This window comes from Sceloporus undulatus, chromosome 4, assembly GCF_019175285.1.
Source record: "Sceloporus undulatus isolate JIND9_A2432 ecotype Alabama chromosome 4, SceUnd_v1.1, whole genome shotgun sequence".
Taxonomy (NCBI): domain Eukaryota; kingdom Metazoa; phylum Chordata; class Lepidosauria; order Squamata; family Phrynosomatidae; genus Sceloporus; species Sceloporus undulatus.
This window is the reverse complement of record NC_056525.1, coordinates 214,624,127-214,643,099: the sequence shown is the minus strand read 5'-3', so window position 1 is coordinate 214,643,099 and position 18,973 is coordinate 214,624,127. Positions and strand designations below refer to the sequence as shown.

General features: G+C 41.8%; 2 protein-coding genes across 4 annotated transcripts in view; one reads left to right on the top strand and one right to left on the bottom strand.

The window, feature by feature from the left end:
- The window catches only part of CPNE3 (copine 3), a 31,004-nt gene extending 23,073 nt beyond the window's left edge, over positions 1–7,931 (bottom strand). The window contains exons 1-2 of one of the 3 annotated variants that reach the window (XM_042461743.1): positions 7,873–7,931; positions 9–87 (exon numbers count right to left, since the gene is read on the bottom strand). The gene's annotated coding sequence lies outside the window, so the exon portion shown is untranslated. Of the gene's footprint in view, positions 1–8; positions 88–7,109; positions 7,417–7,613; positions 7,833–7,872 lie in introns of those variants that run through there. The other 2 variants (XM_042461741.1, XM_042461742.1) reach the window with 2 other exon arrangements.
- A 65-nt stretch (positions 7,932–7,996) lies between these two features.
- RMDN1 (regulator of microtubule dynamics 1) overlaps positions 7,997–18,973 on the top strand; it is a 26,213-nt gene continuing 15,236 nt past the window's right edge. The window contains exons 1-3 of the mRNA XM_042461744.1: positions 7,997–8,374; positions 15,575–15,692; positions 18,296–18,383. Coding sequence (XP_042317678.1) covers positions 8,264–8,374; positions 15,575–15,692; positions 18,296–18,383 — 317 coding nt within the window. The 5' untranslated portion in view covers positions 7,997–8,263. The remainder of the gene's footprint in view (positions 8,375–15,574; positions 15,693–18,295; positions 18,384–18,973) is intronic.

Here is an 18,973-nt window from a genome sequence, read left to right as displayed (position 1 = left end):
ATATTAACCTGTTAAACAAGTTGAACGACCCGCTGTGTATATCCTCTATATAATGAAAGAGAATTTGGATCACTTCCGTTACTTCAGCTACAAAAAGAGAAAAGACCATGTCATTTTTGTTTTAGGAAAGCTACTAATCATATGCTGAATTTAGGTTTTCACAACCAATAGCTACAGGCAAACTACAGTGATCAAAGTCTCTGACAACGAAGGTCTTTCTTATAAATCTTTTTCCACCTGCCTATTCATTTCCTCTTCATCCTCTAGCCGGAGGTTATTTAGTATCATCCAAAATCATCCACACGGGTGGCTGAAATAGTGACACCTTTGTTTTCTGATGGCTCAATGTAAACAAACATTGTTTCATGCACGGAATTATTAAAAATATTTTGTATACAATTACCTTCAGGATATGTGTATAAAGTGTATATGAAACATAAATGTATCTCATGTTTAGACGTGGGTACCATTTCCAAGGTATCTTATTATGTATATGTAAATACTCCAAAATTCGAAAATACTGGTCCCCAGTATTTTAAATAGGGGATACTCACCTTGTACATCATTAACTGGTACGGTGGGCTCTCCATATTCATTGGGGTTATGGGTGCAGGATCTCCATGAGAATGGAAAAACCGCCCAAAAACAAACCTTTTTTTAACCTGAGAGAACACCTCTCTAGGTATCTCCAAGTCCTCCAGAATAACTCTACAGTCAGCATCTGGCAAAAAATAACCATAGAATTGCACTAGAGAACCTACAAATTCTAGGAATCTCCAGGTCCTCTAGTCTGACTCTATGGTCAACTTCTGGCAGTCATTCTGGAGGAAAGGGACCGTGCAGACCAGCCATTAAAGCTGGCCAGGGGGCGGAGTCGGGGTGTGGCATCCACACAATGCATGCCCCAATTCCACCACTGAAGTGGTATGATGCCACGCACTACACATGGCGCATGGCACTCCTCTGGCACTGCATTTAGATGCTGTAGTGCCAATGGAACACCATAAAGCGGCAGTGCCAGTCGCTACAGCACCCTTTCCAGGGTGCAAAAAGGAACCACTTTTGAGCTGTGGAAAGGCCAGATCAGGGCTGCAGCATACGGTTACCATGGCCCCGACCTGACGAAGGCAGGGGTGGTCTACACAGCCCTAAGGGATTCCTACAGAGAATATATTAATTAAATCTGTGAATAATTAAATAATCACATAATCACATCTGCAAAAGTCAAAGCTGCAAATGGAAAGGGCTGTTTTTGCAGAAATCACCCCGCTCACATCAAATGGAGGATTCAGCCTAATTAAACTTTTGACTTCAATTAAATCTACATTCTGAAGGCATTCCTCTTATGAATTCAGGTACAATTTCATGGTTAATCACAACTTGAATACAAGAACTCCTATGTTGCATCAACACAAAAAGTCATTCAAGGCTTCAAGAAAGTTCAAAACCAGAAAGCAGTACATCACCATCCACAGACATCACTATCACACCCAGAAAGGGGGAAAACAGATGAAGAATTTTCTTCTGGTATTATTTCCAGTTCACCAGCAACACATTTGGGCTTCTTCCTATTTGTGCCCCAAATGAGTGGAAATGAGGTCCTACCACCAATGATCTGCACTGGTCAGTAAGTTTTTTGTTAACAAATACGTTCCACATCTTCTCACCCTGGTTGTCATCATTGTCAACCCACTGCTCAACACAAGGTCTCCCTCCACCATCTTCCTGTCCCCACTTAAGGCATAGGTAGAGAAAGTTTCTTAGAAAACAAGAAAAGGGAAGTTTACATTCAATATGCAGGGGTAGTCAACCTTTTTGACCCGGGGGCCGGGTTGCTGTCCCTCAGAACAACTGGGGGGCTCTGAGCCAAAAATAAATAATTACAATTTTTTATATATATATATAAACCGGACAAGATGTAGGATAAAATTTTCAATGGAGGACTTTTTTTAAAAAAATGGAGGAACATGCAAAAAAATGCTGTGATTGTTAATATAAGCATGTTCTGAGCTTCATAGACAATTGCCCCCTTGCCCCTGCTTTGCCGCCTCCTCCTGATAGGCAAAGGCCCCAGCGGCAATCGGCGGCAGGACCGGGCTGGCTGGTCCCAAGGCTCACGGGCCGATTGGCCCCAGCCATAGGTTCCTACCCGTCAATATGTGTGGGGGGAGGGATAAGCATGTCTGAGTGGCATGGTGCAGAAAGCATCATCACACTCAACATGGCATGAGTCCAGAGCTTCTTCAACCATTCAGTCAAAACTATGGGGAGGATTGGTAGTGGGAGGGGAAATAAAACAGATATTGACCTCTTATTCGGCCACTACCATGTGGCATGCAATGATTTTGGTCAGTCAGAATGAAATTCTCCACTTTCATCATATCAAAATGACCTTGTCTCAACATGTGATAGAGATTTTCTAAACCCTTTCCTCTCCTGCTTTCCACTGCATCCCCAGTTTGAATTCTGGTGGGGAGTTTAAAATGCTGTGAGTTGAGAATCATGCAAGTTTTGCCATGCTGGGGACCACCATGTCATCACCCCTCTGGAATCGGTCTCATATTCTACTACAAATCATAATAATGAATGAGTGGGGGGGGGGGAGAGACACTCAATCATTTCATCACAACACATAGTATCAAATATGCCCCCTTCTTGAAAATAATGCTTTGTAGTTGGAAAAAGGACACTGACAAGTGGCATCACATTAACCCATTTTATTTTAAATTGTGGGGTATATCACAGCATGAAAACTCATTGCTGATATTAGGAAATAAGGCTGAATAAATTGGAACAAGGAGTGTGTTATCTGGATTGTTAGGAAATAAGTGTGATGTACGAATAACCCTCCAGAACACAATACCAGAACCATTTCGCCTTTGGGTCACTTTCCTCCACTTCATCTCTCTCTCTCTGTCATATATATAAAAGAAACAAGGTAGATTCATCACAGAGAATTAGGAAAGATTAATCAGGTTAATAAAAAAATGAAACCATGTTTTTTTTGCTAACCCATGGTTACTTTTAATATTTTCAAAAAGTGGCTTCAGAATACCAAAATGTGGTTTGTGTCTTTTAACAATGGATCAGTGTCTTTAACCACTTTTTGAAAGTAGTCTGCAATCTATGGTTTGTGCTTTCTTCATCTACTTTTATGTTTGAATTTAGAGATAATGACATTACTGTACCTCAAGAGACTGCTGAGCCTTAGAAAAAGGAGTTACTATACTTCAAAAAGCTGAAGTACCCTAGCAACAGAAGTGAACTTATGAAACCAGAAGGTGAAAAGAAAGGAGACAAAAAGTAGACATCTAGCTCAAAGCTAGTTTGCCTGGTACCATTTAATTATATTAAAAATTACCCTGCTTATCCATATTTAATGCACAAGATGGCTAACAGTAAATCAGAAAGAGTATACAGCCAGCCTTATCCACATTTTTCTTATCCAAGGATTCAATCATCCATGGCTTTAAAATATACAAATTTCCATAGGAAAACTTAGATTTTGTCCTTTTATATAAGGGGCACCATTTTACTATGCCATTATAATGAATGGAACTTGAGCATCCACAGAGTTTAGTATCCCCGGGGGGGGGGGGGAGGTCCTAGAACCAAACCCCAGCGGATACCAAGGGCCCACTGTAATAACATACCAAAAAGAAAAAGATCAAAACAGGTAGTGCGCCAAGACTCAAAAGCATCGTATAACCCCATAATGCCACAGAGCATAAAAATAATGAGTCTAAAAGGATAAACACTTTCAAGAACAGGAAGTTAATAATGAACTTTGATCAGTCTTTGTAAGGAATTCCAATACCTGGTGCAGCCACTGACAAGGCCTTCAGGATGCACCTGAAAGCTCAAACTATAATGTTTGTTGTTGTTAATATCTACTCATAGAGACCCTGTGGATGAGACATTTCCAAGACTCCTTATCTTCCACTACATTTCTTAGCTCTGGAAGATACATAGTCCTGTCTTCCTTAATGGTGCCCATCCATCTAGTGTGTAGTCATCCTCTCTTTCTTATGGTCTTTTCTAATGAGTCCTATCTTCTTGTGATGTGGCCAAAGTACGATAGCCTCAGTTTACTCATCTTGGCTTTCAGGGAAATCACAGGCCTGATCTGTTCTAAGACCCATTTGTTTGTCTAACTATGCTTACAATTGAGCCGTTTATATGCTTACACAAAACCATATTTTTACTGTATGTATACATGATCCAATATATGGCTTTTAATAACCTCCTGTGCCAAAAACAGTATGCTTCTGAATACCAGTCAGAGTTCACACACACACACTCAAAAAGGCTATCAACTACAAAGTTGTTGTTTGTGAGCATCCCCTATAGACATCTGGTTAGTTGTTGTGGCATGCAGGACTGGATGGATCTTTGAGATGATCCAGACTCTTCTTTTCTATTCATACATAAAGACTGACACATATGGTAATTACACAGTTGTACATTTAAGACTCTGGGACTAGCTACATTGGTTCTCAGGCTTTCCAGGAAACTAGTCCTTTGAAATCCCCATTCCCCATGAGAGGTGGAATTCAGGTTATTTCCAATTACTGATGGATTAAAAATAACTTCAGTATCTTCCACCCGCTCCCACACACAATGCCCCATTCTAACTGGGATTCAAGTCATGAATTAGAGACCAGCAGAGAATGATTTAATCCTTCCTTGTTTGACTGGATTGTAGGTAATGTGCCAGGTGAAAAGCTCCACCTAGTGCTTTGACTTAAAACCCACCGCTGTCAGGAGATGTAGCCACAGTCCTGACGTTATCCAGCCTAAAAAGCAAAGTTGCATTTCCTGAAATTATACTGGTGATACATAGCATTTTCCACAGAAATACATGTAAAATGTGGACACATAAAACACACATCCCCAAAGACGCATGTCTGCAGAGCTATAATTCCTCAAATCATCCCAGCTGTATGTTTTACCTGTCCTTCATACTTTTCATGTGTAGTTTGGAAAACACTAGCACAACCAGCACAACAGTGTCAAACGTGACTGCTATGCAAAGTGAATATTTGCTTATTTACAGCAAGTGTGAACAAAGTGAAGGCCTCCAGATTTGGCTGAACTCCTAGCATGCCTCACCATCCTCTGTTGGGCTAGGGCTGATGGGAGTTGCAGTCTTCTCAAAGACCATATTTTGCTGACTCCTACAAGCATGACATGATCTCTGTGTAAAAAACAAATTATGTACTGAGGCAATACACATTTCAGATACAGCCTTCAGATTCTCACACTCTCATTAATGCATAAAAGACACAACTGCTGCACAAACAGCTTTCTGTTTCTCTTAAATCTTAACAAGTTGGCAACATTTTTAACCACAGTCTTCATATTTCAACTTCAAAACAAATACATCTTCTATGAACGAATCCACACAAACACTTTCTAACCAACAGCCAGTTACATAAAAAAAGAATTAAAAGATGTTTCTTGGGCTCTTTGACAAGAAATCTAAACCAACAAAGTATTTGTAGTTCCTTAAAAACTAATAAATGTTCTTCTGTGATAAGCTTTCTAGGACAACCACAAAAGCTTGTGCCATAACCAAAGCAGTTAGTGTTTAAGAGATATCTTTAAATCTGTTATCTTTAACATAAATGTTAAGGGGACTCCTCGAAAGCTTAAGCCATAACACAGATTTATAACTTTGTAGTCCTGTAAGATTCTGGTGATTTTCCTGCAAGAGATAATAAGCAGGATGACTCTTCCCCAGTCTCCCAAAGAATCAGAAAGAAAACCAGTATTTTTAACTGGATTTTAACTGGAAGGTTTGTTTCCAATACTGAAAATCTAATAGGCTGTATTTTTCTTTCAAACAGCAATAAGATTTTAGATTTGTGGTAAGCAAGTTTAGATTTGATTCCCCAGAAGCAACACTGGAAATTTTCATTGTATACCTTGGCTCAAATACTGATCAGAATGAAGACTGCAGTGAAGAGATCAGATATCAGAAATCAGACTAGGAAAGAGAAGGGCAGAAATGAAAGAACTGCACAAGATCATAAACTATAAAGAGAGAACTTTGAACACTGAAGTGAGGATTGTGTTCCCTATCATCCTGAGAAAGAAAGCAGATAGGAGGAGAATCAACTTCACTTGAGAATTGGTGCTGGAGAAGAGTGCTGAGGGTACCGTGGACAGCCAAAAAGGCCAACAAATGGGGTCCTTGAACAGATCAAGCCAGAAATCAAGAGATCAAGCCTGGAAATCAATATGATTGAATTGAGGCTGCTGTACTTTGGCCACATCATTTAATCCTCTTTGCATATCCTCCCACCCAGAGGCCTTACCATTCAACAACAGAACAATATACAGATTAACATGGAAATGGCTCCTCCCAACCCAGGCTGCACTTATTTCCATGCCAGCATTCTCTGAAGATGCCAGCCACCGAAGGCGGCAAAACGTCAGAAACCAACTCTTCTAGAACATGGCCATATAGCCTGAAAAACCCACAAAAAACTAATGAGAGACTCCTCACCCAGAGCAAGCACTCCAGTGCCTGGCCAGATTGCAAACCCCAGAACTTCATAGGATGCAGTTAAAGTGGGACATAGTGCTATAATTCTGTAGTAAGGGAGGGCCCATAGTTTACAACGAAGGCAGGACAGGTCATGCCAGAGATCACCCTGGAAGCCAAGGCGACTAAAGCGAGGCTGTCGCACTTTGGCCTCATCATGAGAAGGGAGGACTCATTAGAAAAGCCATTGATGCCAGGAAAGATGGAGGGAAGGAGAAAGAGAGGAAGACGCAGATGGATGGACCTAAGGAGGTTGCAAGTATGAATGTGCAGGACCTGAGCAGAGCAGTGGAGGACAAGGAGTCTTGGAGGTGTCTCATCCACAGGATCGCCATGAGTCGAGGTTCACTGGAGGGCAGTTAACAACAACAACAACAGCAGCCACCAAGAGGAAAAATAAAGTAAGTTACCAAAAGTAAGTTAGAAAAGTAATAAAGCAAGTTTCTCTCCCCCTCCGCCCCGCTCTCCACACCTCACCCATCTGCTTCAAACCCCTGCATTCACCTCACATTTTGCCATTATAACAGAGCAGATGGCTACCTGCTTCCCTGCTACCCACCAGAGTCACTAGATGTCCTCTAACCTCCAAAGAGGACAAGGCGCCACAAAATGGAGATCCTTCGAGAAAAAATGTAGGACATGACCTGATAAAATCTCTCTCTCTCTCTCACACACAAAAACCATCTCATATAATTGTCAATCCATGCTTTTTAGTCACGCCCAAAATGGAGGGAGTTTTGGAATTCCTCCTGAACAGAAAGAGGTCCAAATGAAGGATGGGTCTTGGAAAAGGAGGGCCTCTGGTGACCCCGTCCTCAGCGCCAAAGAGGACAAGCCACAGATAAATGGAGGACAGTGTCAGGAAAATGGAGGACAGTAACCATAACTCCTAACTCAAAACGGAAGACCTTTTGGGGCTCCTCCAGGGCAGGAGGATGAAATGGAGGACGCGTCCTGGAAAAGGAGGACGGCTGGCCACCCCCTTTCTGCCGCCATCTTTGTTTCTTCCCCCTCCTCATCCTGACATCCTTTTAACTCCTTTCTCTCTCTTCTCTGTACAAACCTCCAAAGGCCAGCAGAGGCGCCTCCCTGGGAGGAAGCGGTTCCTTGTGGGGGAAGGCCCTCAGAACAGCTCCAGGTCTCCAAAAGCGTTGAAACCAAGGCCTCCCAGAGACTTAACTGAGGTGGTGCCTCCTGCGACGTCAGGCCTGCCCTTTCCCCCTCCCCTCCCCTCCGTTGTGTAACCAAAGCAACCCAGGCTCCCCACATGGGAAAAGGACGAGGCGGGGAGCTACGCCAGGCGCATGCGCGGGGAGAGAGACCTTTTTTTTTTATAAGGAGCCTTTCGAACCCCGCCTTCACCCCTGGAGCCAGCGTGGCGTAATGGCTTGAGCGTCGGGCTACGAATCGCGAGGTCGAGGGTTCGAGTCCCAGCTGTGGAGCAATACAATAAAATAAAAGGATAATACTGTAAACCTAAAGAAGAAAACACGACAGTCACGTGACGTTTAGCCATTAATGACTCGAAAGCATACAACAACAACGGAGCGGAAGAGACAGTCACGTGACCAGGAAACGACCGTTGTTCGGTGACGTCACCCCGACGCGCGGGAAATCCAAACGGTTCCAAGGCGGCGCTTTTAGAGTGTGACTCCGGACCGGACGCAGCAATGATCGTGACGCTATTTCCGGTTGGGTCAGAAAAGGAGAGGTATGGCGGCCTCATTGTTATTATACCGAGGAGCCTCCTCTTTCGTAAGGAGGAGCTGGCTCTTCTGCGGGGTTCCAGCGCAGAGGCTCCGACGAGGCCGAAGAGGGAACGAGGTGCGGAGCATTTGGAATAACAACAGTGCTCAAACCACTAGGCCATGCTGCCTCTCTGGCTTTGTTGTGCTTTCGAGTCATTTTTAGACTTATGGCGAAACTATGAGGGGATTCGCAGCCTTACTAGTCTCTCGAATCGATAGGTAGAGAGATCTTGTGGCGCCTCTGAGACGAAGGTCCCAAACACACTGCAGCAGAAGTAATCCAGTTTGGAACCGCTTTAACTGCCCTGGCTCAGGACTACAGGATCCTGGGAGTTGTAGTTTATTGTGGCAGCAGAGCTCTCTCTCTCTGACAGAGAAGGCTAAATGGTTCCCAGGATTCCCCAGCACTCATCCAGGGCAGTTGAAGCGGCCTCAGAGTGGTTTGTTTCTACAGTGTGTTTGGGACCTAACTGAAAGGAAGAAATTGGCAGCCTGAGCTTTCGTAGGCTCCAGACTACTTCCTCAGATGCATTTGGTGGAGTGGAAGCCAGGGTCAGATACGTGTGTGTGTGTGTGTGTGTGTGCCATTGCTATGTGAGGATGTCAGTACAAATTAGAAATCCTTTCTGTATGGAGATGGAAGTGGCAGATCCAGTTTTAGCAATGGTCGTTAGTGCAGAAAGAGATAGGCGTACTGCATGAAGACACGCTTCTTTATAGAGGGGGCTTGCCACGGTTGCCATCCTCTGAGGCTGAGAGAGCGTGACTTTGAGACGGGATCTGGACCGTGAATCTCCAGAGTCAGTGTGACTTTTCACTGTGAAGTTTTCTTTTTTTAAATCTTGTGAGACGCCTTGAGCCCTTTTCTGGGAGAGAAAGGTGGCATAAAAATGAAATAAAATAAACAGTCCAACGCTCAAACCATCGGCAACGTCTGGGGCTGAAAGGGGGGTGTGGGCCTGAATGGAGTGACACCATTGCTCCTCAGACATCTGCTTCTTGGTAGAAATGGGCTGTGGCATTTGCCTGGGTCTGTTTAAAATACTGAAGAGATTATTATTTGTTTATGTATGGTATTTATACCCCGCCCTTCAAGGCTATCAGAGCAGCTTACAATTAAGATTTCTAATTAAACGGTTCCCTGCCCTCAGGCTTACAATCTAAAAGACACGACACAAAAGGAGAAGGGAATGGTGGTGGAGAAGGGGATCAGGTCCAGTGGTTCTTCTCTCCCTCTGACCAAAGCAGATGGACTGGAGGGAGGACTTGGCTTCATCAGGCTAGATGGTTATTATTTCTATTTCCCACCTCTCCCTACGGATCAAGGCAGGGATTACAACAAAATCACATACATCATACAATCAAACATTAAAATTTCCATAAAGGTAACCCCCCCCCATGACACAATAGTACAGTGCAATGCAGTTAAAACAATGCACTTGGCAAACCAAACAGAATTCAGATTCATCTCTTACACAGTCAGGAATAGAGAGAGAAACAAGCATGTTGTTCAAGTCAGCTCTGGTGGGAAAGAAGAGATCCATCTTAATGGCCTCCTCCGGCAGGTCATTCCAGAGTTTAGGAGCAATCAAGGTGAAAGATCTTTGGGAAGTAGATATTAGTCTAGTTTTTTGTGTCTGTAATAGAAACTTCCCAGATGTTCTGAGAGTGTGGGGCAGACTATATGGAGAGAGGTAACCTGGGCCCAAGCCATGTAGGGCTTTAAAGGTAATAACCCACACCTTGTACTGCACCCGGAAGCTAATCAGCAGCCAGTGAAGAGTTTTTAACACAGGTGTTATATGGTCAGTTCTAGAATTACCAGTGACCAATCCAGCTGCCATATTTTGGATCAGTTGAAGCTTCTGAACTTGGCACTAGCCCCATGTAGAGTGCATTGCAGAAATCTATGTATTGAGGCTGTGCATAGGATATTGTAACTTAAAGGTATACACTCATCCCTCCATCTCTGGCTTTGGTTTTTGCAGATCCAATTATTCACAAATTTTATCAATATGTTATCTCTAGGAATATCTAGGGCCTCCAGCACAACTCTATGATCAGCTTTAACCAAAAACACTCCTCTAGGCATTTGCAGCTCCTCCAGCTCAACTCTATGGTCTGCGTCTGGCAGATGTTGACCACAGAGCTGCACTGGAGGACCTAGAGGTTCCTAGAGAGGTAATCTCTCAGTTAAAAATGTGTGATGTTTTTGTTGTTTGCAGTTTTTCCACATTCACGGGGGTCCTGTGCCCCTAACCTCAGCGAATGTGGAGGGATGAGTATAATTTTAATTTTCCTAGTTTTATGTCACAACTATTGTCGTTACAATCAGGGATATGCAGGAATTAAAATTAACAAGTAACATTACTACCACTGTTAAAAGGTATTGTATGAGTGTGGTATGGAGGAGGCCAAGGGAATGGGTGATGCCATAAGTTACTAGAGTTGGTGCCACCAACCCTAGTGATGCCACTGAACATGCCAACACCCTGTGGCTCAAATCACTACACCATGCTGGCTCTCCTATGCCTATATGTGTGTGTGTGTGTTTTGTCCCTTCAAACCCATGTCCAGAGGAAGAAGACCAAAATGGTGAAGAGTCTGGAAACCCTTCCCTATAAGGAACGACTTAGGGAGCTGAGTATGTTTAGCCTGGAGAAGAGAAGGTTAAGAGGTGATACAATAGCCCTGTTTAAATATTTGAAGGGGTGTCATATTCAGGATGGAGCAAGCTTGCTTTCTGCTGCTCCAAAGAATAGGACATGGAGCAATGGATTCAAGCTACAGGAAAAGATATTCCATTTCAACATAGGGAGGAACTTCCTGACAGTAAATACTGTTTGACAGTGGAACACACTCCCTTAAAGGATGGTGGAGTCTCCTCCTTTGGAGGTCTTTAAACAGGCTGGATGACCATCATTCAGGGATGCTTTGATTGTGATTTCCTGCATGGCAACTCTATGATTCAAAGTTGCATCTGACTTATGGCAGACCTAAGGGGAACCTATCATGGGGTTTTCTTGGCAAGATTGGTTCAGCACAGGTTTGTCTTTATCTTCCCGTGACTCTGAGAGTGTGACTTGCCCAAGGTCACCCAGTGGGTTTCTGTGATTGAGTGGGGATTCGGACACTGATCTCCAGTTGTAGTCCAACGCTCCAACCACCACCCCACAGTGAGTTCTTTTGTAGGACTATGGCTCCCAGAATGCCCTAGTAATTTTTCGAAAGTCTGAGACAGAAGTCAATTCTGGACCTCAGAGGAACCTGGTGTGGAAAAATCCAAAGTGTATTGCAAGGCCCTCCTTTCTACTCTCTCACACCCTGTTATTGTCATTCCTACTCCTCGTGTATAGGCTTGTATTTCACGGATGAGTTTCAGCATTAAAAATTTTTCAGTTGTGTAATTCTGAGCAGCCCTAGCCAGGAAAGCCTATGATGAGTCATTGCAGTTCAGTGTATGGAGAGCTTCACTTTTAAACTCTAGTTTAGAAGAAAATGCCATTGAATATGGTGGTGTTTACTATACCTACATAGGTCTACAAGTTGAGACTAGTGATACAGCCTTTTGTATGGTTACTTAAATCCTACAGAAATTACTGCATCTGATGTTTATGCGGATGTAAAAAGTTTTACGTATATGTGTTTATTTTGCACTGAAGAAGGGTTGTATGGCTGGTAATGCACTGTGATTCAATTTGGGGAGCAAAGGAGAGCAGCATACATTCTGTGTAGTTCATAAATGTATTTGGATAAGAAATGAGTAGTATCAAGCCCTGGATTTATGATTCATAAATTAATCCCTAAGAATGACATGCTTTGAACTCAATATTTTTCATTAAAGATTTCACTGAATAGAATACTACTCCTGTCTGTCCATTGATTCACATAAAGGAACTGTAAACTTCCAGCTGTAGCAATATGAATGCAGGATCTTTATTCTGCACTAGCAACAATAAAAACAAACAATACAATAAATAAAAGAATATCCTGTTTCATCAAATGACTTTGCATTCTCACTATTGGGCTAGTAAATAGGTTTCTCTCTCTCTCTCTCTCACTCTGTGTGTGTGTGTGTGTGTGTGTGTGTTTGTCCTTAGGTTTTATACTATCCCTCATCACTTCAAGATTTTAAACACGCGTTTTATTTACTAAAATATTTATAATCCCTTTATCATGGGATTTCTGGGTTTGTACAGGTAAAACAATAAACATTGTATAGCTATTACAGATTTAAACAAGGTATTATAAACTATCTGTTCACAGATGTATTTTGGATGAAGAACAAAACAATTTAAAAACAAAACTCTTTAAAGCTGCTGGGTCTATTCTTCCAAAGGCTGACCCTGCTCTTCCAGGACAGCTTTTGAAAGTGCTGTTTGTGTCGAACCAAGTCCAACTGAAATCATCTTACAATGTTAAGGCTAACTGGACTGTTACTTTAGAATACAGGAAGAAACTTGTCTTTAAAATTTTTTTTAGCTTGATCAGGCTTTATAATCAAAGATGGAAAAGATTAGGTAAAGATATTCTCCATTGACAAGGTTGTCAAGTCCTGTCTGACCACACGGAACAGTGCTCATCTCCATTACTAAGCGGAAGAGCCTGTGTTGTCAGAGACTACTCTGTGATCATGTGGCCAGCATGATTGCACAGAATGCTGTTTACATTCCCACCAAAGTGGTACCTATTTATCTACTTGTATTTGCATACTTTTGAACTGCTAGTTGGGCAGAATGTAAAGATTACACTGAGATTAAAGTCCTGTAGGCTGCTATTTTAACCATATTTATTTGGGTTTTTTGGATGTATATAGAAATTACTGGTCTGGCTATATTATCAGTATCAAGACCTGGTTAATGATAAATCTGAAATTAAACACGATTGTGTGTCATACTGATTTTCTCAAATTCTTCTGGTTAGGACTCATATAGCTGTACAATTTATGATGATGCTTAGAAATTATATTCTCTAATTTCTCCAGGTCCTAACTCTCCAAAATCTGAAAAGTCCATCTAGCACAATATTCTAGGCACAGATGCTAATACGTGCAATCTTAACATCAGCCCCAAACATACAGTTTATGAAATGGACCCTGTCTTTGTTCTGTAGTATGACTACAAGTATATAACTAAAACAAGTATTTTGTTTTGGGTGCCATCAGATAGTTTGGTACAAGAACAAATGTCAACATTCTTTCCTAACTCACAATTTATTTACTGTAGACACACTGCTGCAGCCCAACACCAGAACTGTGTTTCTCCAGCCCTCCACCATCCTCCCAATGCCACTGCTGCCAAAATCCCAGAACTTCATTTTAGGCAGAGATGAGATGGAAAGTATAGTTGGGAAAGGAGTGACATTGAAAAACTGTGCAAAAAAGACCTTTGCTCTCAGAGGCATTGTTTACTGAGGTATGCCTGTATTTGCTAGTAATCTAGGAGCTGTTTTGCCCTAGACGTGAACGATTGTATGAAGGACTACTGGGCAGTGTAAAAATAAGCTACAGCATGCCAACACCGGCTCTAAGAGCTTTTCCACAGCTGATGAGCAAAGTTAAGAAATGCAATCTCATCAGACCACCTTGCAGACAGCAAATACATCTTCAGTGGTTGCTGTCCACTGAAACTGGCAAATGACACTGAGTTCTAGATGTGAGTTATGTAAGATAATTCATCCAATGCAGTTTTTTGGACTTGTGAATAACTGTCCAGCTTTCCAAATATAAAACATGTGGAATAGCTTCTTCCTTGTGCAGCATTCCAAATGACCTGTTCTCTGCAGTGACCCAGTTTTCCTTGTACATCTAAACTACACTGAATTTATTGCATAATGTTAAAATAGCTCAGAAGAGCTTTATGCCTTTGCCTGTGGCCAGTCTTTCAATAAGAAAACCAAATGTACCTGTGCTGATGCATAAGAAACAACAAATTCCAAAATAAGGAGGGAGGGGTAATACTTTTATTTAGGGCCAACTGAAATGTCAAGAATGTGCAAGCTTTCAGTTACCCAGGAAATTTCTTATGTAAATAAATAATTACAATTGGAGAGGTAGGGAAGAAAAATGGTAGTCCCAAAGTTTGACTAGATATTGTGGCCACTTTGATTCACTGACTCAGAAGCCTGGTTTTTCCTGAGCCAAAAGGCAGATCTCCCACATTGAAACCAACCCTGTGTTTTCAGAGATGGGGTGCTGTGATGTTCTGGACTTTTCAGGGAAAATGTTGCTTCATTTATTAGATATTAATGTAATATATCTATGTATGCACTTTGTATTAGACAATAAAGTAAGGAAGTTGTGAGTAAATGGTGATTAACAGAATGTCTGAAGGGATTTTGAAAAATACTGGTGTTTGACACTTGGTCAGGGCTGTGAGCGTGATCTGTCAGGATTAGGATTTAGTTAGTGGAGTTGAGATATTTGACTGCTTAGGAGAGTTAGGGTCAGGGACTTCCGGCCAGTGCAAGGAGGGCGTGAGATACATTTCACGGGAGCTCCCAACAACACGGCTCCATGCTGTTGTAAAGTGGAGAAAGACTAAAACGCTTTGAATTTAAGGGCTCGGAGGAATCCCTGCAGAGGCCCTGTGGCGGACAATCCAGATATTTCCCCCCAGAACCCCTGGTCCGGCTGGAATTAGGGGTGAAAGGAGTGAGGAAGAGTGGATTCAAGCCTTGCCGAAGGGACTTCCCGGCAGTGCGGCAGCAACCACTTGCAGTATTAGTGCCGGCGCTGGCTACAAAAAGCAACACTGCGCAACAAATTAACAAATTAAATTTGCACACACACTTTCAGAAAAATGCAGGCAAGTGGGACATTATCTGGTCTAGCTTCCCCTATGGCTACAAGTCACAACTACCCTATGAGAAAGATTCTAGGGGAGAGAGAGAAAGAGGCAGGCAAATAAGGATGAATATAAGCTCATATTCCCATTGACTATGTTGCCCCCACCTCTCACCATTGGAAGGCTGTAATGGAGGTTGGGAGCTGGGCTGGAGAAAGGGATTGTTAACAAAGACTTGGAGGAGGATGCTCAAGTATTCTTGGGAATGCAGAGCTAGTTTCACAGTGATTAGTACTGAGTGTTGGACTCAGGTTATGAATCTTAATGTTTTAATTGCAGCATGAGAGTTTTCTCAAAACATGCAGTACATTGTAGATAAGCAGCTGCCACCCAATCTATTTTTACACAGGAGAAAATTCTGTTAGAGTCAGTTAATATTACTTCCAAGTGAATATGCTTAGGATTGTGGCTTTTATGTTTGTCTTTCCCAGGTGCTTGAAAAATCCAGATTTTTCAGAAAAGGAGTTGCATTATCAGTTCTGTCTTACTTTGGTTATGAAGCATATTTGTTAATCTCTCAGTCTTCTCTGGTTTTTGCTGATGCTCAAGGTAAGCTGTTACATGTACAAAAAGCTTTGAAGACACACAGTTATTCTTCCTTATATTGGAAAGACTTTTTGCTAATCTTTTCTGTATATGTTTTCTTAGTGGTGTAATTGAGATATTAAAAAGGAAACAAGAATTTATCTTAAGAGAAAGTGGAATTTGGATATCATGTTTTGTCATTATTGCTATAATTGTACCTTTTTTTCTTTTTGGTCCTATGGGAGTCCTCAAAACAGATTTATAGCAGGGCCCACTAATCATGTTTCCAGGTATTCTAAACTACAAGTCCCATAGTCTTCATCATTGGTTATTTGGCTAGGGCAAAGAGGAGTGGTAGGCCAAAAGCTTCCTTGATTTAAAGGAAACCAACACAAAGGACATTACTTAGCAGGGTAATGCATATAATGTGCCAGCTCAGCCAAACTGTCTGAAATGTTTAGCCATAATTTTTCCATCGGAGTCAGCTTTTTGACATATTCATAGAAGAACATTGACTGTAAAAGGAGTAATATGATAACATTCAGTGCCATTCAGCTATTTCTTTGTCTTAGTGTTTGCACCATATTTTTGTAAACACAATATATTTCCCTAAAACCTCATAATAGTCAATGTTCATTTTTGCTTCCTCTTTGACCATAATTGTTTCTCCTTGGTCTTTCCCACAGTTTCATAATCATTCATTCTGTCCTCATCAGCTCCCTCGTCATCACTGTGTCAGCAAAGAAAGATGAGTGCACTAGACCACCGATATGACTTGTTACACCAGGAATTGATTTATGATCCTCCTCTGGCCCAAGAGGGAGAGGTGGTTGCTGAATGTTGCATATTCCATCATCATAAGATGTGGGAAAACAGTGCCATGCAGACCTACTAAGGCCTTGTACAGACTGGCGTCATAGGCCAGCCTGGGGACAGAGTGGAGGCATTGCATCCAGATGATGCATGCCCCAGCTCCACCCCCAGGGCACCATGGCACTCCTCCAGCGCTGCATTCATATGGCACAATGCCAAAGGAGCACCACATAGCTGCACCGCCACGGCTCCTTTTCGCGCCCACAAAAGGCCAGATAGGGGCCACGGTGTGAGGTTGCTGCGGCTCTGATCTGGCATGCAAAGGGGTGGTCTTTAGAGCCCCTAAGTAATCTGGGGAAGCTGGAAAGAAATAAGGCATTTTTTACTACCATGGTACCTTCTGTATTGGAACAAAGCTGCATATGATTTATACAGTAATATAGTTAGTAATTTCTTATAATAAGTATTATAAATATTCAGTAGCATTGAAAGAGCCCGCATCAGCTACTCTGATGCAAGGTGTCTATGTAGAGAGGAGGAGTATGTGGTTTCTTGATACAGTGGTACCTCGGGATACGAAATACCCAGGTTACGAATTTTTCAGGATACGAAAAAATCCCATAGGGATTTATTGTTTCGGGTTACGAAAGTTTTTTCGGGTTACGAAAAAAACTCCGGCGCTATTTTAAATGGAGCCGCGGCAGAGCCGCGGCTTTTTTTCCCCATTAGCGCCTATGGGTTTTCGGCTTACGAAGGCTTTTCGGGTTACGAAAGCGGCCGCGGAACGAATTATTTTCGTAACCCGAGGCACCACTGTATTGGACTACAACTCCCATAAGCTCTAACCAATCTAGCCACCTGTTACAGAAAATTAGTTTCGGTTGAGTAGCAACTGAACAGCCACATGTTCCACCATCCCAGCTGAAGTCATTAAATCTTTAGCCTTTAGATGTTAGAATGTGGCTTTCAGAATGCTTGCATAGGCATAAATATTGTTAGGGCCAATTTAAGCCACTAATTCAATATAGCTGGCTGCCTGTTTAGAAAATCTTCCCCAACATGTGATGGAAATCCACATGGGAAAAAGCTGCTGGGATGGAGTGACTGGAAGAAGAAACCTCATTCCTTGGCTGCTTACTTGCCTTAGCAATATCAAATACCTTTCCATACATTAGCCAGTACCTTTCTCAAAGTGGAGTTTCAGCTTTAAAAAGAGCCACTGGACATTTTCACAGCCATTGGGAATTGAGAGTTTCCTGTGTGGACTAAGAGACCATTAAAGCTGATAGATTGAAAGATGGATTTTGTTTAATTCAAAGATGTAGCTATGTTAGTCTGGTTCAGTATGCAAAGGGATATTGCAACACTTTTCAGACTTACGTGAGAGAAAGAAGTTGGTAGCATAAGCTTTCATAGACTTAACTCTTTATGCCTTGTAGTGGTCTTCCCCAACCTGATTCCCTCCAGATATCCTATGGCTGTGCTGGCTCAGGATATTTGACATTGTAGTCCAAAATATCTGGAACTTGTTATGTAGAATATAATAGATATACATATTACACACGTACACAGATTGCATACAGGATATAGAAGGTTATCCCAGTAATTTGGTAATTGGAAAAAAAGTTACAAAACTTTGCAAAATGTAGTTTGGCATTTAGCAATAGTTTCTGATTGTCCAAAAGTAGAAAATAAAATATCAACTAATTTTACTTTCTTTGTATATAACAACTTGTATTTTCCCCTTCTTATTGCTCTTAATACACAAGTGATGGAATACATTCACATTTGTTTCTGTTTTATCCAACCTGAAGTTGATGAAGTCCTAGATCAAGCAGATTATCTGTATGGAAGTGGGGAAACTGAAAAGCTTTATCACTTGCTGGATCAACACAAAAACAGGTAGTAAGTTACTTTAGCAGGCTTGCTTTGGACACTTGTCATGGGGTGAGGACACAGAAACAGGAACTTGCCAGTTCATGTTGGGGGTTCTCCTGGGCTCCTAACTCACACTGGAATAGCTATATTGAATGGTCCATTAGGCCTGTGATGCCCAGCATTTAAAAACATCGCAAAGTGAAAACAAAGCAGATGTCCTAGTCTTTTTGGCCAGGCTTACAGTGAATCTACACTACACCACTATAGCAATTTAATCCCACTTTAACTTTCTGGCTTTATCTTGCAATTTATAATTTAGGGAGATATTTATGGTTTTCTGCAAGATATCTCTGGCACTGTAGTTTAGGATAGGAGAATTACAATTCACAGAATCTCATAATATGGAACCATGACATATAAAGTGGTATCAAACTGTGATAGTCTTGCTGATTATTAAAAACTTTATGTTAGCTTTGCAACAGCCGTGTGTTATAAGTATGGTGAAGCTATTTAGAAATTAAGTATGTAATTTAGAAAATAATAAATTGCTCCCCCCCCCCCAAAAAAAAAAAACCCTGCTAAATCACAACAAGAATCCTTCTGGTCAGATTTCT